The sequence below is a fragment of the Lissotriton vulgaris genome, chromosome 2_1 (assembly GCF_964263255.1).
Source record: "Lissotriton vulgaris chromosome 2_1, aLisVul1.2, whole genome shotgun sequence".
Lineage (NCBI taxonomy): Eukaryota > Metazoa > Chordata > Amphibia > Caudata > Salamandridae > Lissotriton > Lissotriton vulgaris.
In genome coordinates, this window is record NC_141687.1 from 2,119,298,763 (window position 1) to 2,119,326,416 (window position 27,654).

Sequence of the window (27,654 nt, forward strand, 5' to 3'; positions counted from 1 at the left end):
CTGAGGGCCCAAGGGGGAGACACTGAGGGCGCAAGGGGGGAGACACTGAGGGCGCAAGGGGGGAGACACTGAGGGCGCAAGGGGGGAGACACTGAGGGCGCAAGGGGGGAGACACTGAGGGCGCAAGGGGGGAGACACTGAGGGCGCAACGGGGGAGACACTGAGGGCGCAAGGGGGGAGACACTGAGGGCGCAAGGGGGGGAGACACTGAGGGCGCAAGGGGGGGAGACACTGGGGGCGCAAGGGGGGAGACACTGAGGGCGCAAGGGGGGAGACACTGAGGGCGCAAGGGGGGAGACACTGAGGGCGCAAGGGGGGGGAGACACTGAGGGCGCAAGGGGGGGAGACACTGAGGGCGCAAGGGGGGGAGACACTGAGGGCGCAAGGGGGGGAGACACTGAGGGCGCAAGGGGGGAGACACTGAGGGCGCAAGGGGGGAGACACTGAGGGCGCAAGGGGGGAGACACTGAGGGCGCAAGGGGGAGACACTGAGGGCGCAAGGGGGGAGACACTGAGGGCGCAAGGGGGAGACACTGAGGGCGCAAGGGGGGAGACACTGAGGGCGCAAGGGGGAGACACCGAGGGCGCAAGGGGGAGACACTGAGGGCGCAAGGGGGAGACACTGAGGGTGCAAGGGGGAGACACTGAGGGCGGAAAAAAAGAGGGGGCGGAAAAAAAGAGGGGGCGGAAAAAAAGAGGGGGAGGAATAGGGCCACAAGAAGGGAACATGCCAAGTGGAGCAACTGAAATGGCTTATTGCTGTTCTCTGTTACCGAAACATTCAAATTTACTTTATGCCAAGACATGTCCCACTTAAAAGCATACCTGTTTTTGTTTGGAATAATGCCTCTTTCCACTTCCTTATGATTTCTCCCAATGCGAATAGCCAGCCATGATCCAAGTTTCCCGTTATATAATGTATCTACTACACGGAAAACTTCTCCTTTATTGAAGCTCAGTCCATAAGGGGATTCCTTTTCATATTCAAAATGAGTTCTAATATAAAAGGAATCTCCAACATCCGACTCGACAATGCGACGATATACTAGTAAAAAAAAGTGAAATGTGTGTTTGCTATTAAAATATACAAACATTTGTAGGTAAGATAGACTAAAACAAAGACTCTGACAAAGAACTAGCAATTGATCTTTGCGATATTGTTGAACAGATCACACTGGAAGAAATGATTTAGCCTACTGTTAAACCTGAAGAATTTCTCCCCACTGCCTTTAACTCTCTGTCAACCATTTAATCCAAGTGCAATTTTTTTTGTGGAGTCTCATGGCTAACATTTCAAACGATGAGTAAGAAAATTTTAAGAATTATAAAAATAGTTCTACAGAATCAGTATTCTACTCGTTCATATACTTTAAAAACCTTACCCCAAAGAGATTAGGAGGTCCTAAACACATTTATATATTACTTTCACAGTAAATTATGCCATAACCTGCTGCACCTTTAAAGCACAAGTTACTTACTTGTTTAATGATCTATCCGTAAGAGACATTAGTTAGTGATAGATTTCTTACCTTAGAACAGGGGTTCTCATAGTACGGCCCGCGGGCCGCCAGCGGCCCGGCAAGCGTTCCGTGGCGGCCCGTGGACCTTGCAGATATTGTACCAGTTTAAAAGAAAAAAATACAAGAGTGTCAGCAAAAGCCGTCAGACTCGGAGAGGCTCTGCTCTATGGGGGCCGGGAGATTCCAGCCATAGAGTGGAGCTGCAGGGGCCTCAGAAGAGGGGAAACAGAACAAAGCCTCATTAACAAGGTAATGGTCTTTTAAAGACCTGTGAAGCGCTCCGGGGCGGCTGTGTGCACGCCAGGCAAATAAATTAATGAAATCAAAAACGAAGAATAAGGAAAGCCCTTGTCAATGACTGTTTGACTAACTCCCTCTTGACTTCACGAACTCACTCTTGCCTTTGCTAACTCTCTCTTGCCTTCACTCATATTCTTTTTTTATTGGCTTTCCCGTTCAAGTAAATGTGCGGTTTCCTTTTCAGTTTACGGAAATATACAGTCTTCTGATTTCTGAGTACTCTGTGTATTTTCTTCCCACAAATGCTTTGTAATCTTGCTTTTGAAGCTTGGCCTTTTTCATCAATAGGTGCCTCAGCTTTGCAATTTCGTTCCACCCTTTTTTGCAATTGTAAAGCTTAGCTTCCTTAAATTTCCTAGCACAATTAAAAACAAGTGTGAAGCTGTGTGTGATTTAAACCGGCATGTATGTTATATTCTTCATATTTGTATAGAGACTGCAAGTCCCAATCTGTGGCCTATTTGTTTGACAACGTTAGAGAAGAACGACTGGAATTAATTGTTCAGTTCTCAAAAACAAACATAATTTATTGTAGTGATTAATTTCTAAAAATGGCTTTATATTGTTTCCAGAACATAAGGGCTCAATCTTTGAGCAGTGCTTTGTTCTTATTTATGCTTGCAATGTTTAAATCATTTACCATTATACTTCTATAACCTGCGTTTCTGGTTTTTGCCATGTTTTAAATTTTTGCATAGGTGAATGTGTTCTTGAGCTTGGGGAGGGCGAGGGAGGGAGAGAGTCAGGGGAGGGCGAGGGAGGGAGAGAGAGGGAGAGTCAGGGGAGGGCGAGGGAGGGAGAGAGAGAGGGAGAGTCAGGGGAGCGAGGGAGAGAGAGGGAGAGTCAGGGGAGGGCAAGGGAGGGAGAGAGAGGGAGAGTCAGGGAAGGGAGAGACAGGGAGAGTCAGGCTTCAGGCTGGATCAGCAAAGTTAGTTTTTCTGCTTAGCAGTATGTCTGCGTGCCAGTAGGTGGCGTCCTGCGGCTCTGCGTTAGTCACTGGCGTCGTAGGTGCCGAGATGACATCACGGAAAGTACTTAGGCGCCACCCATGCGCGCTGACGTCAGTTCTGTACACAACTATTCCGCGCCGAAATGCAGAGCCATGCAAGAAACTTAGAATTGGTGCATAAAACTAGGGCCCTAAAAGGGGATGACCTTAACCCTAGTAATCAGTCCGCAGAACAGGGAGGATGGGAGGAGTGGTAAGGAATCTATAACTAACTAATGTCGCTTACAGATATATTGTTACACAAGTAACGTGCATCTGAAAGAGACACGTTAGAGATCGATTCCTTACCTTAGAATAGATACTCCAGCAATACCACTCCCGGTGGAGGGTCTGCGAACAGGATTACACTAGAAAGTCAGGGAGCACAGAATGGCCAAAGAAGCCATCTCTCCGGACCGGACTGTCAAGGCAGTAGTGCTTGGTAAACGTGTGCAGCGAGGCCCACGCAGCTGCCTGACAAATATCATGCAAGGGAACGCCGCGTCCCAAGGCAGTAGTGGCTGCAGTTGCCCTGGTCGAATGGGCATGCAGCCCCACAGGAGGCTCCTTCTTGGCCAAGGAGTAACATGCTTTGATGCACAGAACGACCCACCGGGAGATGGTCCGTTTGTGCACTGCCCGACCTTTTTTGGTGCCCACGTAGCCAACAAAGAGCTGATCATCCACCCGGACCTGCTGTGTACGCTGCAGATAGAATGCGAGCGCATGTTTTGGGTCCAGACGGTGGAGCCTCTCCTCTTCCCTGGAAGGATGCGGAGGCGGAAAGAAGGTGGGCAAAGTGATGGTCTGCCCCGATGTGGAAGGGCTTGACAACTTTTGGCAAGAAAGGATGAATCCTTAGAACCACCTTGTCCGGATGAACAGAAAGGAAATTAGGTTAGTAAGAAAGAGCCTGGAGCTCTCTCACACTTCTGGCAGAGGTGATAGCTACCAGGAAAGCCGTCTTGAGAGTAAGACGACATAAGGGACAGTTATGAAGGGACTCAAAGGGAGCGCACATCAGAAAAGTAAAAACAAGATTCAAATCCCACTGAGGCATTATGAAGGGTACCGGTGGGAACGTATGCGTAATGCCTTTAAGAAAACAGTTAACAACCGGGGACTTAAAAAGAGAAGGCCGATCTGGAAGCTGTCGAAAGGCAGAGATGGCCAAAAGATAACCTTTGATAGTGCCCAGAGCAGAGCCCTGCTGGGTCAAAGAGAGAAGGAACAGAAGAACCTAAGAAAGCGGGCAGAAAGGGGATCCACAGTCTTCACTGCGCACCATGCCACAATTCTGTCCCACAAGCAGGTGTATACCCTCCAAGATCTGGAGATGATCCAACTGGTTGCCCTGATGCTGTGCCCACTGGAACGTCAGGTCCCACTGCAGAGCCCGCATATGCCATCTGGCATGCGTCACGAGCAGGATGCAGGAGGCCATTAGGCCCAGAAGCCGGAGGGCCATCCTGACCTGGCCTACGCTGAACCGCAAGTAGCACCGGTGGGCCGGCAGGACGGGGATATGGAAATAAGCGTCCTGCAAATCCAACCCCAAAATCCAGTCTTCAGGGGAGCCAGGACCCGAGCCAGAGTTAGCATCTTGAACTTCTTCTGGAGAAAGCGATTTACGTCCCGGAGGTCCAAGATGGGGCTTAGGCCCCCCTTTTCCTTCTTAGGAACCAGGAAGTAGTGGGAATAACAACCACTCCCTACTTTCTGACCGGGAACGCGCTTGGTGGCCCCCTTGGCCAAGAGGGCCGTGACTTCCTGACGGAGAAGAGCTGAATTATCCCCCGACATGCAGTGGTACCGAGGTGGCATGGCCGGAGGGGAGGACAGAAAGGGGAGCGAGTAACCATGACAGATTATCTGCAGCACCCACTTGTCCGAGGTAATCGCGCGCCTTTGGCGGAGGTGGTGATGTACCCTGCCACCCACTGCATGGGGTGCTCCCTGAAGCTCGGATTAGGAAGGCTTAGAGGCGGAAGCAGCGGGGGTGGAGGTGGCCTGACCCGCTCGCTGGTTACCAGAACCGCCCCGGCGGAAGCCACGGCCGCGCTGGGGCTGGTTCTACACAGGCTTAGCGAAGGCTTAGCGGAGGAGCGTGCTTGGGTGCTCCTACCCTGGCCACGAAAGGAACGAAACCCAGACGAGGCAGGGGCCTTTGTGGAAAGACCCAAAGACGTGGCCGTGGCGCTCAAGTCTTTAAAGTGCTCCAGGGCATTGTCAGCCTTATCACCAAAGAGGCAGGAGCCATCGAAGGGCATGTCCATGAGCGAGCACTGGAGATCGGGTGAGAGCCCAGTGGAGCGCAACCAGGCATGGCGCCGCAAAGCCTCTGTTGTGGAAATCGCCCTGCCCAACGAATCAGCGGTGTCCATACTACACCTAATGGCAAACTCCGCCGCATCCTTGCCCTCCGCAATCGCCTGGGAAAGGACAGCCTTGACCTCCTCAGAGCACTACGGTAGAACTTCCGCCACCGTGTCCCACACAGCGTGGGAGTAACGGCCCAATAAGCAGGCGGTATTAACCAATCTCAACCCCAAACTGGCGGAGGAGAACAACCATTTGCCATATTGGCCCAGCCTCTTAGAGTCCTTATCCGGCGGAGCCGAGGGAAAGGCACTCTGTGAAGTTGAGGCTGAATGACCAGGCTCTCAGGCGTGGGGTGAGTGGTCAAGAAGGCGGGATCACCAGGCGCCGGGCGATGACACCTAGCGACGTTTTTATCCACCGGCGCCCCCGTGGCCGGTCGCAACCAAGTGCCCAAGAGGACTTCAGTGAGGGTCTCATTGAAAGGGAGCAGCGGCTCCAACGAGTACCTCCGTAAGGAGGTTGGTCTTAAGGGCCACCGTCGGGAGGTCGAAATGGAGGGCCTCCGCGGCGAGCCGCAGCATTATAGTATAAGACGCGCCTTCCTCCATAGTAGGCGGAGGCGAGGCACATCAAGGTCGCCCGCATCCTGAAGGTCATCCACCCAATCCTGCTCAGAGTCACACTGCCGTGCAAGGGGGTCCTCAGAGCAGTCCCAGTCGTCGTCTGGCTCCAGGGTAGAAGGAGCCAGCCACAGCAGCAGTGCCGGACACGGAGACAGGCTCTGGAGGCGGCACCGGGAGCGGCGCCAGCCGGGGCCGCTCTGGAGCCGCATCCCAACGTAGATCCCACGACGAAACAAAATGGTCCGGGAACCATTGCAGGGGTGGTATAAACGGCACCCTTTGGAGGCGCTGGGGCCGGAGCCAAGGGCGGCGCCGAGATCGGAGCCAGCGGCGCTGCACCTTGTGGTGCCGGGGGCGCTGCATCCCGTGGCTCCGGGGCTGGCGTCAGAAGTGGTGCCGCCGGGCCAACAGGATCTGGACACGGGACCGCGGGGCCCGAAGGTGCGCCGGTGAGAACCCGGGGCCTGTAAAGGCGGTCCAAGGTAACAAGGAACTCTTGCACCTGTTCGGGAGTCACCGACGGACCCGGGTATAGCGGGTAGGCCGCGGAAGCCCTGTCCCCCACGTCCACCTCCGGGGAGCGGCGGGGGGGACGTAGGAGAGAGAATGCGCTTCTTCGACTTTTTTTTATGGCGCCGCTTACCCGAATCTGAAGAGGAAGACTTAAGAGTCCGAGGACCAATGGTTCCGGTCCCGTGAAAAGCCCCTAGATCCGGAGTGGAGGTGAGAGGAATGCCGGACCTCCAGCAACTTCCGACGCCGTTTCCGCAAAGCCTTTGAGGCCATGGCACGGCAGTCCCAGGAGTCATGGTCATGCTCCAGGCAGTAGAGGCAGACATCATGGGGGTCCGCCACCGACATATTACGGTGGCACGACCCGCAAGACTTAATAAAGCCGGGCATCCCTGCGTGCACCAAGAGACAAGAAAAGGAGACAAAGGTCTCAAAAAAGTGGTCAGAAAATGACCGAGGTACGTGCTCAATCCGGATCTGCGCTTTCGGCGCAGAAAAAGAAAGGACTGACGTCAGCGCGCATGGGTGGCGCCTAAGTACTCTCCGTGACGTCATCTTGGTGCCTACGACGCAAGTGACAGATGCAGAGCCGCAGGACCCCACCTACTGGTGCGCAGAGTTAGTGCTAAGCAGAAAAACTTTCCGGATCCAGCCGGACGCCTGGGGAAATTCTGAGGTAAGGAATCTATCACTAACGTGTCTCTTTCAGATATAGGAGATTCCAAATTTTTGCAAGTAAGGGACTCAATCATGCACTACACTGCCATTTAATTTCCGATTTAATTTTCATGATGACAAATCTTTTTGATCATATAAAAAGAGAGGATACCAAAGCAGCAAAAGATAAAGCAACCTTTATCATCACTTTATATCACTACTAGTATAACATCAATCTTCTATTTTTCGGGCTTCGTTAACACCAACAACACTCAATACTAAAACAAAGTTCTACAGAACACATTAGACAGAACTCTGTCCTAATATAGCACAGGCATACCAAATTACTGGGTGTAAAAGTGAGACAAACAGCACTTCCTATTAAATAATGCACACAATCGTAAGAGAACATATAGACAGAATATCTTGCTTAGATACAATACTGTATAGATTCATCCCTTGCATAGATATCAGCATGCCCCAAACAGCTTTCAAACAGTCACGGTACAGAACTTAACAGAACTCAGAAACCCACCCAAAACAGTCCTGATAAGGCAGCTGATGGTTATCAATACCCTGATCTGCCTCCCATCATTTTTACAATGGAAACTTTCAATTAAACTTACGCATACTGAAGATAACCACATTATTTCCTGATATTGGAGGTCGAAGCTTCGGCATATTAAGAATATCATATTTCTGGTGTTAAAACATGGAAGCAGGATTGCATTACCTTAGAGAAATATTTCTACTGCAAACAATGTCCTCCTACAATATATTCCCAGTTACCTTTTGAAATACCAATTTGCCCTGTCATGTGTAGAATAAGTAGAACATAACAAATGTAACTTTGCCTGACTCCTATTTAATGGCTATCTCCCATTCTCAAAAGAAAGGCAGGCTACACACCAAAAAGAACAGAAATGAGATGACTGAATTGGGCAACTAAAGCAAACAGGGCGCGTAGAACATTTTGGGCAAATTGGGTATTGTTTGTGGAAAAAACCTCAAGTGTATAATTTCGGCAGACTGTATGTGAAGTGGCCCAAGTAACTACCCAAACAAGCATTTACAATGCAATGGTCTCTGCATTATTAAAGGTAGAGCTATTGGCATTGCTCATGACTTTTTTTTCTTTTTTTTAAAAAACAAATAAATGGTATTGTCATTTACAATGGCAATAGGTGAGCATTAGAGAGAAGACATTTTTATAACAAGCAGCCAAGTTTGGTAATAAAAGCCTTCGGTCATAAAAGGAAGGAGAGCGAGCCTTCACAGAAGGCATGTGTATAGAGTTTGAGAAAGGAGTAGGACTGGATTTGATGGATGGTGCGACAATGTTTTTTTTTTTTTACATCTGGCTTGATGGCACAGCTGTATCCAAGCTTTGTGATCAGCCGAAACAGAGCTTAAAGAAGCAATAGTGTGAGGGGCTTTTGTGCCCCCCCTAATGCCAATTATCTTCAATACAGATGTCGATTGGGCAAAAGCTGTGTGCTTCCACTAATTTTGTACATATCTGTAATTTCATTACTGTACACCAATGGTTGTTTTGTTGGCGAACGGTTTGGTCGGCCCACGAGGGCAGTCCAAACAGTTCATGCGCACATTGTGAGTGCAAACCACTCCTTCCCTGCTCTGGCCAGCCCCATCCCCTGCCCCACACTGCGCACAGGACACTGACTACATGCAATAGGAACAAGCCTTTCGATGCCACCCTGAATGGCTGCAGGGGTCTGGGGCTGCCTCCTTACACAGGCCCTGCTCCCGTGTTCGGGATCTGGGAGGTCCTTGAAGAAGCGTGGGTGGCCCTTAAAGATGAACGGGCTGTCTAGCGTCTCCCAGGGGTCTAAGAGCTAGCCCTGGGAATGCGGGCAGTCATAGGGGGAAAGGGGGTCGGACTCACCACTGCTCTTCCAACAAGCATTTACAATGCCTACTTTGTTTGCTCAGTATTTCTAAGGATTGTACCTAAGCACCCTCTCTCCTGCTTCTCCGCCTCACTCTACTCTCTTCTCCACCTCCCCCATCACTCTCTCCACCTCACACCTCTCTGTCCACACCACCCACCTCTCATTCCCGTTCCACCCTGTTGTCCTGCCCACCTCACCCTCCACTCCTTCCTGCCTGCCTCACGCGCTTCTCTTCCCACCTTTCCTTGCCTCACCCTCCGCTCGCTCTCTGTCACGGACTCCACCCTCTCTCTGCCTCAATCTGGTATTTCTCTCCGTTTGCCCTCCTCTCGATCTCTGCCTCACCTTCTTTATTTCTGCCTCACTATCTCCCTTCAATCTACCACACTTTCTTCCCTCCCCCTAACACTTCATTCTCTCTGCTTCACCTACCTTCTCTTTCCGTCGTCCCCTCTCCTCTCCATCGCCCCCTCTCCGCCTCCACCTCTCCCTCTTCATCTCACCACTGACTCTCTCCTCCTCCAACCAGTGCTTGAAATGGGAAAAAAGAAGTGCAGACACTCTGTACCAGAGCGCCTGCGTAGTTCTGAGAAGGGTGGGTACTCCCCAAATAAAAGTATTACGTCTCTCTTGAGAAGTGCAGGCACTCTCCCTCTCAAAATAGAAAAGTACTGGTACTCCGTACCTGCCAGTACCGGCCCATTTAAAGCACTGCCTCCACCTCAGCGTTGACTCTCTGTTCCTCCCTCCTTCGGTCAGCCTCACTTACTGCTGCATTTAGGGTAACGATTTTGTGTATGTAAATGAAGCTTAACCCGCTACAAAAGTTACATTTTGCTGTCATCTTGTGTACTTGCGAGTCCTGGGGTTGAATAATTCAAGACCAACTTCGCTCTTCAGCCTTATGAGGTCGATGAGTACCATTGCATTGGTTAGTACTGCCATCTGCCATTTGGAGCGCTTAGAAAGAGCGGCAGTGAAGTAAAAACTCGATATAAAGACGTTGTTGATGTTCTGCAGGAATTCTTTCTATTGAACGTGAAACTGACCTTCCCAATATCAATAACACCCGATGACACATATCCAAATCGATGTACAACACCCTTTTGCCCCTCCCCCCCACTTTACTGATGCGATCCCACTGTGGCGTCGTACTTCATTAAATACGTCTTGGAAATCAAACAAAGAGGAGCCCCTCTCTTCATTTTCAAAGAAGCTTCTGGAATGCAGCTGGCCTGTGTGACTCCCTGGGACACAAACCAACAGCGCCTAGAAGCAGGAGCAACTCACAAGCTGGCCTGTGTAGCGCTAGGATACACCAGCAGCACTGCTATCCGTAGTGCCCAGAGGTAAGGGCAGCTCACACCGTGGCCTGAGTGGCGCTTTGAGACCCCATCACCGGCCCTGCTGTCGGTAGTGCCCAGAAACATGGACAGCTCACACGGTGGCCTTTGTGGCGCTAGGCCCCACCACCCTAAGGATTGTACCTAAGCACCGTCTCTTCTGGTTTCTCCGCCTATCTTTTTTCTCTCTCCACCTCCCCCATCACTCTCTCCACCTCACACCTCTCTGTCCACCTCACCCACCTCTCATTCCCGTTCCACCCGGTTGTCCTGCCCACCTCGCCCTCTACTCGTTCCTGCTTCACATGCTTCTCTTCCCACCTCTCCTTGCCTCACCCTCCGCTCGCTCTCTGTCATGGACTCCTCGCTCTCTCTGCCTCAATCTGGTATTTCTCTCCCTTTGCCCTCCTCTCGATATCTGCCTCACCTTATTTATTTCTGCCTCACTATCTCCCTTCAATCTACCACACTTTCTTCCCTCCCCCTAACACTTCATTCTCTCTGCTTCACCTACCTTCTCTTTCCGTCGTCCCCTCTCCTCTCCATCGCCCCCTCTCCGCCTCCACCTCTCCCCCTTCTCCATCTCACCACTGACTCTCTCCTCCTCCAACCAGTGCTTGAAATGGGAAAAAAGAAGTGCAGAAACTCTGTACCAGAGCGCCTGCGTAGTTCTGAGAAGGGTGGGTACTCTCCAAATAAAAGTATTACGTCTCTCTTGAGAAGTGCAGGCACTCTCCCTCTCAAAATAGAAAAGTACCGGTACTCCGTATCTGGCAGTACCGGCCCATTTAAAGCACTGCCTCCACCTCAGCGTTGACTCTCTGTTCCTCCCTCCTTCGGTCAGCCTCACTTCCTGCTGCATTTAGGGTAACGATTTTGTGTATGTAAATGAAGCTTAACCCGCTACAAAAGTTACATTTTGCTGTCAAATTGTGTACTTGCGATTCCTGGGGTTGAATAATTCAAGACCAACTTCGCTCTTCAGCCTTATGAGGTCGATGAGTACCATTGCATTGGTTAGTACTGCCATCTGCCATTTGGAGCGCTTAGAAAGAGCGGCAGTGAAGTAAAAACCCGATATAAAGACGTTGTTGATGTTCTGCAGGAATTCCTTCTATTGAACGTGAAACTGACCTTCCCAATATCAATAACACCCGATGACACATATCCAAATCGATGTACAACACCCTTTTGCCCCTCCCCCCCACTTTACTGATGCGATCCCACTGTGGCGTCGTACTTCATTAAATACGTCTTGGAAATCAAACAAAGAGGAGCCCCTCTCTTCATTTTCAAAGAAGCTTCTGGAATGCAGCTGGCCTGTGTGACTCGCTCGGACACAAACCAACAGCGCCTAGAAGCAGGAGCAACTCACAAGCTGGCCTGTGTAGCGCTAGGATACACCAGCAGCACTGCTATCTGTAGTGCCCAGAGGTAAGGGCAGCTCACATCGTGGCCTGAGTGGCGCTTTGAGACCCCATCACCGGCCCTGCTGTCGGTAGTGCCCAGAAGCATGGACAGCTCACACGGTGGCCTTTGTGGCGCTGGGCCCCACCACCACTATCAGCCCTGCTGTCGGTAGTGCCCAGAAGCACGGACTGATCACACTGTGGCCAGTGTAGCGCTAGGACACGCCCCCACCAGCACTGCTGTTAGTGCCCAGAAGCAAGGACAGCTCACAAGATGGCCTATTTGGCGTTAGACCGCACCGCCACCAGCCCTGCTGGTGGTAGTGCTCAGAAGCACGGACTTCCTTCTACACTGATCTCGGCTATCGACTGCAAAGGTTACTCCCTACGCCATGATGCGACTGGCTGAAAAATGAACCGTACAATCCACATTCATCAAGACCACGTGAGGCCTTGTCTAGCCCGGGTGCAGTAGAGTCTCCAGCTCAGTAACTGCGCATACAATGCAAAGAGTATGAGCAACTACGCGCTATGGCAGTCTACTTACCCCGTGGCAAAGTATCTTTCACGCTTGCATCAAAACGGAACAAGAACGACACTTAAGGAGGACCTCTAAGGGCAAAGGGTTTAAAAACAAAGCAGGGGCAGTCTCTCCTGTATCAGAGCGCTGGAATTCTCCCGGGTGTGTGAGCAAGAAGGGCTAAAAGAACGTTCGATCCTCACCGCAGACGAGAAAAAAATGGCGGCCACAAGCTTCCGTATTTTTCGGAATCGGGGGCGTGGTTTTGTGGTTCTGAGTGACAGACAACGTCACTGTCTAAAAAACAGCAAAACTTACGCCCCCGAATCCGAAAAAGACGGAGCTTCTGTGGAGGGACGGCTCTCTCCTCCAATGGCTGGCCTCCGTTTAGGAAGCCAGCCAATGGGAGAGAGGCAAAAACGAGGCGGGACAAATAGTCCACACTAAGCAACATTAAATCTCGGACTTCCGGTCTGCCTTCGGCAGACCGGATATTACCTCAACCTAAAAATTCTCTGCCCAGGGACATACCTTAAGAAATTCAAAGAAGCTGCATAAACTCCAGGGGTACACATCTAGGAGAGGGAGAGGTATGAAGCAGTATCTCTAAAAGATGCAGCTCACAAATATAATAGACACTTAACGCTGTACATAATACTGAGCATTAAAAAAGCAAGCTTTTTAACTGCAGATTCCTCACTTTAGAATCCCAAAGCAGAATCTACCCAAGATGAGGGTCTGCGGAGTGGACGCAGGCCAAAAAAGTCCTGCAGACCTGGTGGGGGTGCTTCCCAGCCAGTGTGTTGCAGATCTTGAAGAAAATGACTCCTTCTGCACAGCCTTCCACTTCTTCACACTGGTGATCTCCCACAAAAACTGACTGGCCACACACTGATCCTTGGTATGATCATTGTAAAAGATTAAAACCCTTTTGGGGTTGAGCTGTTGGAGGCTTTTCTCCGTTTTCAAGGGGCAGTGGGGGGAAAGCTGGCAGAATAATGGTCTGCCCAATGTGAAAGTCACGACTTTAGAAAAGTATCTATGCATCGGCTCATAAGGTGTACCCGAGAAACATTGAGATCAAGTTATGTTCTCTTTTGTTTCACAAACAGCTTGGGAGGGAACGATTGTCAAACCTTCAATAAACTCCATCACAAAAAGCAATTAGGACAAGCAGGGTTGGTCCAGTAAAACAGAGAGGCTGAAAGGGCTGACGTTCAGCTTTAAAAGGGCCCACAACAAGGCCCTGCTGGGTCAAAGATTAAACAAAGAAAAAGGAATCCAACTGGCTTGTTTTTAAAGCATGTGTCTGAGCACCTGGCATAAATGGATTTTGTGGAAAAGTGCCTGGCGACAAGAATGACATCCACCATCTTAAGTGGTAGATCAAGTCAGTTGCTGCTTCTGAATCTGCATGCATATAGGTTTAGATTGCACTGATTCAGCTGAGGCGTCGGTACCAGCATAGGTCCCAGAGCTGAAGTGGAAGTCTGCACCGGTGTCAGCATAGGGCTCATAAAGGGTGCCAAGGGTGCTGATGGCACAAAGGATGGGTCTGCCAGCTGTAACCCAACTGGAGAATCCAACAGTTCTCTGGGACACAAAGGATATCCAGAGGAAGCTGTAAGCACATCAAAAATTGCCAACAAGGCCTCCTTGAAGACTTCAATCTGCTACGGTGTAGCCAAAAGCCCAGGAAATTCGGTGCACGTCAAGATCAGCTGAGGAATTGGCTCAGCGACCAGAGGTCTCAGATTAACAACTGGCACTGTGATGCCCTCATGCCTTCTCTTCAGCTACAGAATGGCAAGATGGAGTTGAGTCTTGCTTTGCTTTATTATGTTGCATTTGGACCGACTTGCCAGAGGGCTTTGAGTGCAAAGCTAACTGCTCGCAGGAGAGGCCCTAGGAATAGCACCGAGTGCATGACAGCAAATAGCGGAAATGCCGCAACTTCTTGTGTTCAGCGACATAAAGCTTTGTCTCCCAGTCCTGGAACACCTTCAGCTTCAGGTGTATGAAGATATATTTATAATACGACTAAGTTGTGACCCGAGCCCAGAGAGCTCATGCAAGTCCATGACTAACATTGATTTACTGCAGTCACTGCATGGTTTGAAACCTGCTGTTTTGGGTGAGGGCTTTGTGCCCTAGTATATGCAATTTGTTTTAGATGTCCAAAACATGACAACATTGAGAGTGGATATTCGGATGGGTGTGGACGGGAAAGAGAGGAACTGACACCAGTGGTGCTTATACGTGTCTCCGCCATTTCTGTGGCAGTACGAAGCCAATGCGGAGCCGAACTGTGCCACCTAGTGGCATACGGAAGCAGTGCTGGAGAAAGGTTTCTAGATCCAGTCAGGCACCGGGAGAGTATTCTAAGGCGAGGAATCTGCAGTTAGAAGTGCCCTTTAGAACCAGACAAGTGTTACCTTCAAAATGACAGCACAAAACAAGTACTTCATTTTCTGAAGGACTCTAATAATCAGAGGAAGAAAGGCATATAAAAAGCTTCAGCTGCAATTCATGATTAGGCTGATATCAATAAGGTTGTCACATCTGCCCTTGTAGGAGGAACTCTGCTTGAACCTCATGTCTTTTGGGTACCCAATGACTTGAATGAGCACTTCTAATGCCTTGCCTGCGTAGGATGTATGCTTGATTGTGGACCCAAGTACTGCATGAAACCTGCAAAACCATGCACTCCGGATAATGACACTTATCCACTGTTCGAATTCCTGTTAACAGAAATGTTGCTTATGAGTGGTCCCATGTTTGGCATTGGCCTAATGTAGCTAAAAAAAGGGTTTGACAATCTTGCGGTCTCTTCCAAAGTTGTACCTTTGTTTAAGGTAGTATCTCTCCTACTTAATTAAGCTCTGTGGGACTGGCTTTGTTCGCTAGTGATGAGTTTTTACCAGTCTCCCTCAGGTAAAGATGCTTATGGCACACTTACATGTAAAAGGTTTACAATTCTCCCTTAAATGGGTAGTACACTAACGGACATGATGGATATGCATGGATAGTGGGTGAACATGTTATGTGTGTGTGTGGGTTTAATTTCAGGACTGTGGGTAAGTTGGGAGGAGTGTTTGTTGGAATACGTTTCGATGTCACATGAATGATACAACATTAAATTATGGAAGGTGTTACAGAAAGCTTAGGAGCCCACGTTCTGCATTCACTTTAACCCCTATCTGTATAGTGAAGCAGCGTTTATCTGTGGGGAATTGTCAAGAACTCTTCCATTTAAATTGTGCTGCTCAGAGGATTCTCAGTGCTGTGCCCTATTCCGATCTGATTTACAACTATGTAAAAAACCTGTATTTCATTGCCGCGGCACAAGATGAACATGCAGGATATGATACAAGTCTCCCTAATTCTGAACTATGAATGTACACAGTACTTTGACCCAGGGTTCATCAGGTGTGCTGTGCACTAGTACAGTTGAGGCTGAAGAAGTTTCATGGTCCCATACAGCTTGGCTGCGGTCCCCCATCAAACTAGGGTAAAATCTAGGACAAGTATGATGCTGGAAGTGCTGCTGAACTGCCTTGAAAGTAGAAGTCGATTGTCTGCTGTAAGAAGAGTAGCTAGATTGCATACTACCGAGGACAGCCTGCATGCCAGCTGCCTGGGGTACTTTCGAAGCTGTTGTGAGGGCAGCGCCTCCCCAGGCCCAGCTGCTTTGCAGGAGGAGAAAAACACAATATCCATCGGCCTTGCTAAGGGCCCAGGGAAGATTCTTTACCTGAATAGTTATTTGGTGAACCTAATTTGTCCCCAACTCTCCCTTCACCTCCATCGCAGGAGGGAGATCTGTGTGAGCACCTTTTGCCTACAGGAACCTCAAGGACCACCTCTCCGTGTCATTATCTGGCGTCAGGAGGTAAAAGAGGTCAAGGGTTGAAGGTGCACCGTGTTAGGAAGTGCTAACCACATGCAAAGCCATCACTTAAAATTCCAGTCTTCAGGACCACAAGTCAGAAAGGAGCAAGGATCAGGTAAGCACCAAAGGGGCATCAGTAGCGGCACAGGGGCGGCCGGGCGCAGAGGTCAAAATCGGAGTTCGGCCCAGTGCTTTTAAATAAGAGACGGGGTGACTGGAGCCACACTGCTTGCAGGTAAGTATATTGGTTGCAGGGGCCAAACTTTGGGGGTTAGGTTAAGCACAGGGGGCTCAAAGCAGCACCAAACATACACCACCAGGGGCACAGGGGCGGCCAGGTGCACGGTGTAATTTCAACATCGGGCGCACAATGCTTTTCAATGGGGATTCTTCTTTTGACAAACAGGTTGCAGGCGTGACACCGGAGGTTGGAGGAGAGAGGCCAACGACAGCACAGGTAAGTAGAGATGTAGGGGATAATAGGGGACCCGTTGAGTCAGCTCACCAAGGCCTAGGGGCTTTGGGTGCCTTTCGACATTGGAGTCTTCTTAACTGAGCCGGTCGTGGTCGGCGGCAGCCACTGGATTCACATTGTAGGCGCCACCGTGACCATGAGAGCTCAGCCCACGCTGGACGCGAATCAGGATCGCTGGGGAGACTTCACTGCACAGGCGAGCCACTCAGACTCAGGCCGTGAGCTCAATAGAAAATTCAGGGTGGGTTTCCCTCTTGTTGACAACCCAGTGCTAAATCCTGCATGACAGGTCTGTCAAATCTGCATATAAAAGTACTGCACCCTTTAAAGGGAGCAAACAGGATGCTAGCAGAATCCTTGTATCTCCCAGTTGCTGAAGGACCAAATTTTGCCCTACAAATTTTCAGTCTCTGAGTTTGATAGCGGAAAAGTACCTGCTTTGAACTGGATTTTAGTGTTAGATGTCGGAGGATACTAGGATTCCGTTAGAAAGCTCTCCACACACACCCAGATCCAAGGTTTAGTGTGACCAAAGACTGGCACCATCTTGAAAATGTCTTGACACTTGGCATTTTGGGCCTCAGTAAGCAGAAGATACTGAAAAAGTAGGCAGATGAGGGCCTGGAAAACTTTACTACATTGGTCAGAGGAACTCAGAGTGTGCCTAGTCCACAGGCTAATGAATCCTACACGGCTGAACACTCACCCAGCGTTCATCAGAACACTGCTGGACTCGAGAAAGGCTGCGATAATTATTCGACTGCCAGTTCCACAGTGTCTGATTACATTTCATGTTTGCCCCACACAGACAAGAGTCTTTCTCCAGAAAAACCACCAAGTCCTTTTTCAGACTTCCAGGCGCTAGTGGGTTCAATCTACTCTGTGTATCTGACTTGTGCTCTTTCACCGGTGCTCTCAAAGAGCGCCTAGGTCCCTATCTACCACAGCTATTATTGGTGCCTTGGGGAACAATTTCCACTTAAATCTTTCAAAATCCATACCTTCGGTTCCCCTTATTGGCATTTTGTTTAATTTGATGATTTTTTTTCTCTATTTTTATAAATTGTTATTGTGTTATCGGCTATGTAACTTTTTGTTATTTATAAAGGCTTTAATATTTTCCTGACGTTAAGCCTGTCTGCTTTTTGCCATAGCTACCAGTGGTTGAGCTCAGATTTAAATTACTGAAACCTTTGACTGGACCTAACCAGAAAGTGACTTTATTACTTGTGGTGGACACAAAGCCACTCCATCTAATAAACAAGTTTCTCACAGTGAGGAATATGTGGTGAGATAAGGTTTCCACCAACAAGAGTGATAACAGGGTAAGTAACTTATATTCCTAACTGTAGGTTCATCTCCTTATGTAAATATACTAAAGCAGGGGTCTCCAAACCGGTCCTGGAGGGCCGGATCCATGCCAGATTTTTAAAATAACTACATGTATCTCAATGGGGATATCCAAAAAATCTGGCATGGATCCGGCCCTCCAGGACCGGTTTGGAGACCCCTGTCCCAATCCCAGTTGTTAGTAGGAGGATCCTAGGAGTGGACTTTACAGCAGGTCCGAGAGGGCAGAATGACCCTTTGAGTGGATCTGACAACAGAGACGCAATTGCCCATGATCCACATTTCCCAAGGTCCTCGGTGAAAGAGAGCTTTTTCTCACCCATTAATGTATAAGTAAATATTGTTTAGCATCATGTGGTTTGAATAAGTAGATAATAGGTAATAAAACTCAAAGCTCTTCTAAACAGGGGCCTCAAAATATTTTTTGCCCAGGGCCACCAAAATCTTTAAAATGGCACTGTCTGATAATTGATACAGTAGTACCTGGTGAAAGTAGGGATGGATTCACATGTGGCTACAGAGCAGATATTCAAAATAGTAACACATGAGCTAAGGCTGTCATTGTCCTGATGGAATGAACCCTGATGCCCTAATGTCCTAAGGCCATCCAATCGATCCTTTGTGGCCAAGGCATAGCACAGTTTAATTATAAAAAAGCCAAGGTACTGCTATGGATTTAACTGGTGAAGCCTCTTGCCTTCCTTATATAATATAAAAACCATTTATAAAATGCCTGGTTACATCAACTGGTCTGTCCCCCGCGCTAAGGAACCACTACGTAAAAGGCCAGAGGGGCAAGAACCAGTGAAACAGGGGCAATACAAACACAGAACATCAGAGCTGGAAGAGCCAGTTTTCAGTCTTTTTCGGATAGTGTTTTCCAATGGCTCTGCTTGATGAGAAAGAGGTAATGCATTCCAGTTTTTGGCTGACAAATAAAAAAATGAACGGGCACATATTCTTGCTCTTTGGATTTTAGGGACTTTAACCAAATGAGAACCAGTTGACCTGAGGTGACTCATCGGTTTATGGGGGACAAGAAGATCATGAAGATAACTGGGTCCTATGCCCTGCAGACTCCGATGGGAAAAGCACAGGGCATTAAAAAGAATTATTTTATAAATAGGCAGCCAGTGCAGAAAGTCAAGGGTTTTTATCAGAGGAAGTTGAGAACTAGGCGTACTGCCGCATTCTGGATGCGTTGCAGCCTAAGGAGCCATTTTTTGTTGCTCCAAGATAGAGGACATTTCCATAGTCCAACTGGGAGCGTGAAACAGGGTTTTCCTGGCTGAGATGGGGAGGATATCCAGAGTTTTTCTAAATATTTTGAGGATTCTGAAACATTTCCCTATAACCTTCCTAGTGTGGGTCTCGAAGGAGAGTTTGGGGTCCAGCCAAACTCCTAGAGTTTTTACTTCCTCCTTAGGAATGGGTGTGGGACCCAAAGACTAGGGCCATCAAGCTGAGGACCAGATGGAAGGGGACTTCCCTACGACTAGGTGTGAGAAAGTGCCATCTTTCTTGCATTGGTATGCCCCAACTTTTTGCTGAACTGCTGATGTGCTTTCACTGAGTGTGCCCTGGGCTCCTGCCAACCAGGTGCCAAGGGCCTGTGTTTCTTCCCTAAAACTGTGTTGAAACTAAACCCCAATTGGCATCTCTGGCCACCTGTCATCCCCTAGTAAAAGGTGCCCTAGGTACCCAGGGCATGGTGACCAGAGAAGACCCCTAAGGGCTGCAGCACTTATTGTGCCAGCCTTAGGGGCATTGCACCCCGACACCCACACACTGCCTTTGCAGGCTGAGTGCCTAAGTACAGAACTAAACAAAGAGTCGACATGGCACACATCCCTATGTGCCATGCCCACAAACCCACTGCCCTGGCATACATCAGTCACCTCTCTAGCTGGGTGCCCTATGCCAGTGGTGTGGGCACAGGTGCAGGAGCCCTGTGTCCCTACGGTAGCCAGGGCCATTCCTGGGCACTGTAAGTGCAGTGATGCCATTAAGAGTATATATAGTGCTGGGAGGTTGTCTTTATGAACTCCACAGCACCATAATGGCTACACTGAAGACGACTGACAAGTTTGATATCAAACTTCTCAGCACATTAAACCCACACTGATGCCAGTGTGGGATTTAAAATAAAATGCACTACAGAGGGCATCTTAAAGATGCCCCCTGACCCCTAACCTACAATCCACGTCTTGTCTGAGGGGCTGCCTAGGCTGCCACACAGCAGACATGTTGCTGGACCCCTGGGTGGAGAGCTCTCGCTCTCCTGGGTCTGCAACAATGCACATCCTGGGACGAGGTGCCAAGCCTCCTCCCCCATGATGGGCAGGGGAATCAAGGCATTTCGCTCTTGTGAGCTTCTCCAGACAATTTGCTGTACTCAGCAACTGGCCCCCACCGGTTCTGACCCCCACTCTGGCGGGAAGACTGGCGAGAAATCCTACGTCAGGAAGGGGGGTGTGCGAGCCTATGCCAACTCCACCCCTCAGGTGTGAGCGGCGAGGTGAAGCACAACCCCAGGCTCCGGCCACCTTGAAGATGGGGAGCCCTGCCCAATCAAAGCTAGGCTCCTGTCCCCCTCCCACAGGAAAGGAGCAGGCTAGGGGGTGTACCCACCCCAGGACAGGGACCCATTGGTCCCTGCCCTTGCACTACCTGTAATGGCCCTAAATTTAGTATTTAGGGGCACCCTGAACCTTCCTTCCTCAGATCCCGATTTGTAACAACAAGAAGACCAAGAAACACGAAGACGTGCCGTGTAGCTGCTAACAAAAGGACGACACCCACTGACTTGGCACCAGAACTCTACAGGCCTGTTGATCCTTGAACCTGCTCCTGCGAAACTCTGGCGTCTCCAGCGGACAGCAACCTCGACAACCCCGGAGGACCTGCCTGTCTTGAACCTTCCAAAAGACTGGGACTCCCATGAGCAGTGGTTCTGCTCCAACAGAAATACCCCTGGTGCCAGCCAGGTACCGCGAATCCAGCCCACTCTGCACCCGCCAAGCCCGGCCTGTGCCTGAGTGATCCAAGACCACGAGGACCTCCCCCTGGCGACTGTGACCAGAAGTCCAGTGCCCAAAGACCCTCCTCGACGACCCAGACGACGCCTCCAGCCTCAGAACCAGGGACCCCTCCAACCGCGACCAGACAAGGGTAAGATTTTCCGACACCAAAAGACAACCCTGCACCCGGCGCCCCACGGGCCCCTGTGCCCTCCTTTGAGGTACCTACCTCTTCTCCAAGATTCCAACTTACCTCTCCAAGTGGTGGACGCACCTGAAGAATCTCCGTTCCCGAGCCTGCAGCCTTTGTTCACTTTTTAACTTTCCCATTGGATAACATTGAGCGCCTGACAGCTCAAAAGCACCCTGCACTCAGCCGCCCAAGTGCCGCTGAAAGGGCAACTACTACCCTACTATACTTCCCCACTTGCTCTGAGTAAGTGACGAGGAGCTCAGCTCCCACAGCCGCGTGGCCTGCTTGCTTGCAGCCACCAACCGAAGGCCCCCTACCCTCCATTGGGCCTACTCTCTCTGCACCCGGCTGCCCCTGTGCCGCTGAGGGTGTAACAACTGTACCTTTCCGACCCTGGGTGGACCTAAGCTACAGTCTGACCATCATCCGCACGCCTGCGTAGTATCTCCGAGGCAAGGAGTAACGCTAACTCCGTAGAGTACGTGGCTCGGAAGACTGATTGCGTAGGATGGAATAGGTTGTGCTGGTTAATAAGCGCAACCAACTGCGTGCTCACCACCTTCTCTGCTCTTTTAGAGAAGTAAGGTAGGAATGATTTGGGGTGCAGGTTATCAAACAGACCCGGATCCGCCGATGGTTTTTTAGGTCTCGCCTAGTGACGCAGCGCTTACGCTGCTCGCCTTGGTGAGATCTATCGTCGTCGACTTGGTTGTTGAAGGGGGACAGGACATGTGCATGCATATAAAGGACTTGAGCTGTGCACGCGTACGGCAGCGTTAGCAAAACTCGGAAGACAGGAGATGTGCAAGCGTACGGCGCATTATCACAACTCCTGCTCGCTCGCGACGCTTCCTCCAACTGCGCTTCACTATGTACCCATCCTTCCCGTTATTCCTGTTCTCCTTCCTCCGCTTTAGTTTGTACCCACCCGCCTCCCATTGTTCTGTTCTCCTTCCTCCGCTTTAGTATGTACCCACCCCCCTCCAGTTGTTTGTGTTCTCCTTCCTCCAGCTGTCCCTCAGCCTCACTGGACTGTTCGAGGGAGGACGCACGCGCGTTGCACTTTTTGCGGCTGCCGTATGCAGATTGCTCTACGTTCACTTGTAGAGTGTGTGCGAGCACAAAACTCCCCCTCCCTGTTCTCCGGTAGTTTATACCCTCTGTCTGGGGCAGGCGAGCGCTAGGTATCAGTGGTGTATTACTGGGTTTAGCGCCGCTACGCGAAGCTCTCAGTGCAGAACCCTCTCTATTCTTGGTAGGTTACTCGTGCGTCTTCTTTACATTTCCGCTAGTGCTATAATGATGATGAAGCCGCCCTCACAGCAGGTCCCGCCCGGGCGGAAAACAGTCATGCCTGGAGCAGAGATACTCTCGCCCGGAAGCCCCAAAGGTGCGTTGAGCCCAGGACTGCGGCAAGACCGTCCCGGAGGTGGTGGCAGGTAAGTGCTAATTTAAGGTGTGGAGAGAGCGGCATCATGTTGTGTGGCGGATAAAAGCTCCATGCTGTTAGCAGTCTTCTTGTTATAAATATCAGACGAATGAAGAGGACTCAGCAAAAATTTCACCCGTGGTTGTTGTTTACTTCCCTAAAAAATCTGACACGTAGCACTTTTAGAGAGGGAGAAAACTGGGTTGCATCTGCCAGGGGCTTTGTGTGATTCCTTATATACTCAAACATCTTTTAAAAGCAAATAGCAAAAGGGAATTAATTAAATGCATTTCGGACAATGCTGAAAAACCTTTTCTTCAATGCTGTCATATCAGTCGGTTTTATTAAGTTAGCCTGGCTCTATATGCAAATAAAAATAATGTCTCGCTGGTGACATTGTCTAGGTGAAGACTGAATTGTATTATAATTGTATTCATGTAGTGCTTCCCTACTCCTGACAAGAAATTAAAGTGCTTCATTAGAACATTTTGCCTCCATATCGTTAAGCGTATTTTTGAAGGTGGCATTATAAGTCCATTTTGAGTTATGTTTAGCTGTGTATGTTATTCGCTGCACAGCCGGGGATGGTGTATGTTCATGTGCTTCCCTAGAGTTACTAACCCTGTTCTTTGCCTCCAGGCCGCCCTGGTTGTAAACGTGGCTAGTAAATGTCAGTACACAGAAAGGAACTACAGGGAACTGCAAGAGCTGACAGAGAGCTCTTGCAGTTCCCTGTAGTTCCTTTCTGTGTGCTGACAGTCCTGACCATTTCCTGCAATCCGTTTGGGAAGTTAGAGCCAGCTTCGATCCAGCAGATCGCAGATTTTGCCTCCGTGACCTACGCAGCCACCTTTCCCATCTTCAGCAAGATTAAGATTCTGGTGCCAAAAGCCGAGCCGACCTTCAGATTCCTTATAGATAACGGACTCAAAACACCTTCTTCCAGCAAATATCGTACATGTATCCGAATCATGCTCGCACCAACACTTGTGTTTTTGAAACAGAAAATTGCTGGTTTATTCACATTTTTACTTCTAAGAACTAATTTGGAAAACAATTGTACACAAAGGCTTATTTTAATTATTTCTTTCACAGAGTTTGTTTGAACATGCGTGCTGGGAGTACAGTGAGCCATCATGTCAGCTGTAGGATATGCGCTTCCGTTTAAGGACCTCATTTAAAGTTTGGTGTCAGATGCCAGATGGCTGCAGTGGCATTATATGGCTGAAACATGGCGCCAGATTCATCAAGCAAGAGGCCACAGTGGAACTGCTGTCACTTACGTGAGGCCTTCGGGTTGACTTCTAATTTTTGGATCTCTTTCCGCCTTGCAGCATTTTCTCCAGCATTCTTCAACAATCTCCAGCAGAAAAATACGAATTTGCAATGCAATAAGGCACACATTCCGAGAGTTTAAACTATTAGCATTGTTAATGACAATGCTTTTTATTTATCTGTTATGAAAACTAACACATAAATAAAAGGCCAATAGCTCAAACTCTCGCATATGAGAGACCTATTGCATTGCAAATGCTTGCTCTTTAAGGGGAGGACAATTGCTTGCTTCCACTAACTCGGGACCTCACCACAATCGAAGGAGTGCTCCAGAAGTTACTGTACATAAGTTTGTATTATATTTAGCCTTCCCTAATGATTTTAGGCGGGGCTGGGTCCATTGCGGAACCAGATTTAATGCTTTGTGCAACACCTTTAAAAATTACCAACGTGGGGGGTGGGTAACTTTAAGAGGGGAGCCTAATCAGGAAAGGAATCATATATTTTACATAACTTCTTGGCAAAGAAGTCTGCAATCTGGTGACCCGACTTTGGAGAACTAATGGCAGAAGCCATAGTTTTCTCTAGGGAGGACAAATCTTTAAGGATGGCAAATAGTTCTCTAGAGGAGGTGTCCGCCTGCTCTATACTATAAATATAATAAGCAGCGCAGGTTTTCTTATAAGGGAATGGTAGTTCTTCAGTGCTGACCTATAGGCAGCCTTATTGGTATTGGAGAAATCTTTCCTCATTTGCAGGAGTTTTTAACTATCCTTAGATCTTCATTGAATTATGACGCCGATTTTGCTAGTCTCTGAAGAATATTGGTAATCCATGGAGCAACTGCATCCAATGTTTCAACGATACACTTGTCCACTGCTAAGTTAGCAGCCTTATTATCCTCTCCCAATTGGGAACGACTCTGCTGAAGAGCTTGGGTGAAGCTCTCAGCGTTGAATCTGGTCCATTTTCTGTGTGGAATAACTGAGCATATTATAGTTTAGGAGGAAGTTTGGCTAATAAAATAAAGAATGCCACAAGATGGTGATCGGACCAAGGGACTGCGATTGGGGCTTCAACCTCCAACTCTGAACAGTTGGAGAAAATAGGATCTAGTATGTGACCCAACTGATGTGTGGGGTGAGTGTATTTGAGCTCTACCTGGAGGGCAGCTAATTCCTGACATAGGAATTGCGCTCCACTATTACTGTGATCGTCAAAATGTAAATTTAAGACACCCAATGCAGTCAGAATATTATTATTATTTTTTAACAAATGTTATTGATTTTACATACAATGAGAAGGGGGCCTAGAAGTCACGGCCCTGTATGCAAAATTACAACCAGGTTATGTGATATACAAGTCAAGTATACAGGTATAGCATCAAATATTGCCTATGGCATCATTCCCTTCAGGTTGTGAGAATAACACAATATTTGGTCTCAGCTCTGCACATGTATTTGTATGCCATTTCACCTGCAAACACCCTTCCCCAACTGCCCCCCTCCCCAGGTGTGCCACATAGGTCTAGGCCTTTTAAGACAGTCACATTACTATGATGTAGCGCCGGTTGCACCCCTGTTTCCACAAGGCATTACTTACAGGGATGTTGGTAAGAAATTAACAATGGAAGCGTGATGACCTGCCTCACATAGAAGGTTAAAACCCTTTTTCGGAGGAAAGAATGCATAACTCCTTGTCAGGGAAGAAGAACGTGTGGAGGGACTGGACTGATAATGTCTGTAGCTAACTGTCACGATGTGTAATAGTGATTCAAACTGGAGAAATTGTGAGCAGTTAGGAGCCTCCAGGTACAACTATGCAGAAGGTTGAAAGGAGCACACATTAGGAGTGTGATGACTAATTTGAGATGCAGCATAATGAATGGGGCAGTGAGAAACTCATGTGAAAGCCTCTTTGTGTACAAGTACGAATGAGAAAACAAAAAGGTGTTTCCTGTTAACGCGATCCCTAGGTTGGTCGAGAGTCTTGTCTTCTGAGGTGCCAATTCACTAATTTCTCTGGTAAGGTAATGAGGGCAAGTGAGGTGGTATGTTGACTGAGTTCCTACATTCTGTTTCTGAGCAGAATCCCTGCAACAGGACCCAAAGAAAAGGTCTGACCCTAGTACTAAATAACATTTGAAAATAAATAAGTCATATCATTTATATTTAATACCATCCCTAAAATGTGAATTAAGCTAAATTAAAATAAATTAAAAGGTATCTTCAAGTATTTAGTCATTCTTTTATGATGCACAGTAAAACAAACCTCACATAAAAAAGTAAATTTATTGACAATCTCTCCAGTCTTGTACTTACTTCTTCTGGTTCCACATCATGGACCCAGCCTCTCGTTCACCTCCACCAAATAAGCAAAACAGGTCTGTAAAAAACGAAATGACCCAGCAGAGAGCGACATGCCAGGGAAACAGCCTTTGTAAACAAACAAAACTGCATACAAGAGCAAATTTAAGTACTCACCATCCCTCTTTTTCTGTGCAAGTATAGTCACCTCTTCTCCTTTTGGGAGATCAAGCAGAAAAAGTACTGCTTCCTCCCTGATGATGTTTGTGAAATCTACATTGTTTACCTAGGAAAAAAGTATTATTTACAATATAAATGAAAGCATCATATGCATCTCATGTCTTATAATTAAATTTAAAAAGAGCACTACTTTAATAATTATTTTCCAAAAATTCGTTTCTCACCTTCTAGGTTGCGTGCTTACAGCTTTTCAATTAATATAAATACTTTAAGGAAAGAAAGCCAGCACAAATGTAACTAAAGATGAATGTATTGAATGCATGTATTACATACATGTACCTTTATTCTCGAGCACTGGTATAACTTGTAGCCTCTTGTGGTTCTTCAAAATTGATTTCCATGCTTCTATTTGGGATTTCGCCAGAGAAAGCCAGAAAATTGCTAAGCAAGCCCACCATGTCATAGATTATTCCCGGAAGTGGCAACGGTTTATCAACTATGCCATAGCTCGGCACTACTATTCCAGGAAAAGCCAACACATTGGTCTGCGCAGTCAACTATGCTGCCATACTGAGGCACCCACAAGTGTATACTTAGATGCATCGATTCAGAAGAACAAATGCAAGTATACTCGGCCACTTTTACATGCACATCATTCACAAGAACACACAACTGCATACTCACAACACATGTTTACACTTACACATGCGCAAACATTCAATGCCCCAATTAAAAAAATGGACAGCTAGAAAAAATAAGGAGCACATACAGTAGGCAGCATTGGTGAGTGGCAGTAGGCGCCAACTGCGAGACAAAGATCTAACCGGATATGAGGGGAAGATGGAGATGGCAGATTAGGGTAGGATGGATCGTGAGAATCTAGGAAGGACCCGCAGTGCCTCAGTGCTTGCATGGGGTGGGCAAAATCTGATCAACAGCGATTGTGGCTGCAAGATCCAACTTAACTACTTGCACCTCGCTTACCTGACCTCCTAGTGACTGTTTAGAACAGGTATGGCTCTCCAGGCTAGGTTCCTACTGCAAGCCAACTTCTTCCACGTGGGGTCTGGGCCTGATTGGCTGTTCCCCCTCATCCATGCCCAGTTCTGGGCATGAATGAGAGGGAACTTTCCTTGGTTCTGAAACGTCCAATTGCCCTCGCCCAAAGGACTGCATTACTAGGTTAGCTAGAGGAGCTTGGTAGGCGGAGGATGGTGCAGTCCTTTATTTGAGTGGCTACGTTGGTAGCCAAGTAAGAAACTGCACATCACTGAAGTGTCCGGTCCCCCCCTTGCTGAGGGAGTGGAGGAAGGGAGTGGACTGATGTGCTCACTAAGAGCAACCTATTTATAAGGCACGAGGATGCCCACAAAAGTATGACAAGATCTGGGACAAGTGGTGGGAGTATCATGGACTGTGTGTATGA

At 48.5% G+C, this 27,654-nt stretch overlaps 1 protein-coding gene across 6 annotated transcripts in view; it reads right to left on the reverse strand.

The window, feature by feature from the left end:
- TJP1 (tight junction protein 1) overlaps positions 1–27,654 on the reverse strand; it is a 707,329-nt gene that overhangs the window by 280,787 nt on the left and 398,888 nt on the right. For all 6 annotated transcript variants that reach the window (XM_086958396.1, XM_086958395.1, XM_086958394.1 and 3 more), the window contains exons 12-13: positions 26,226–26,334; positions 826–1,045 (exon numbers count right to left, since the gene is read on the reverse strand). In XM_086958396.1, coding sequence (XP_086814522.1) covers positions 826–1,045; positions 26,226–26,334 — 329 coding nt within the window. The remainder of the gene's footprint in view (positions 1–825; positions 1,046–26,225; positions 26,335–27,654) is intronic.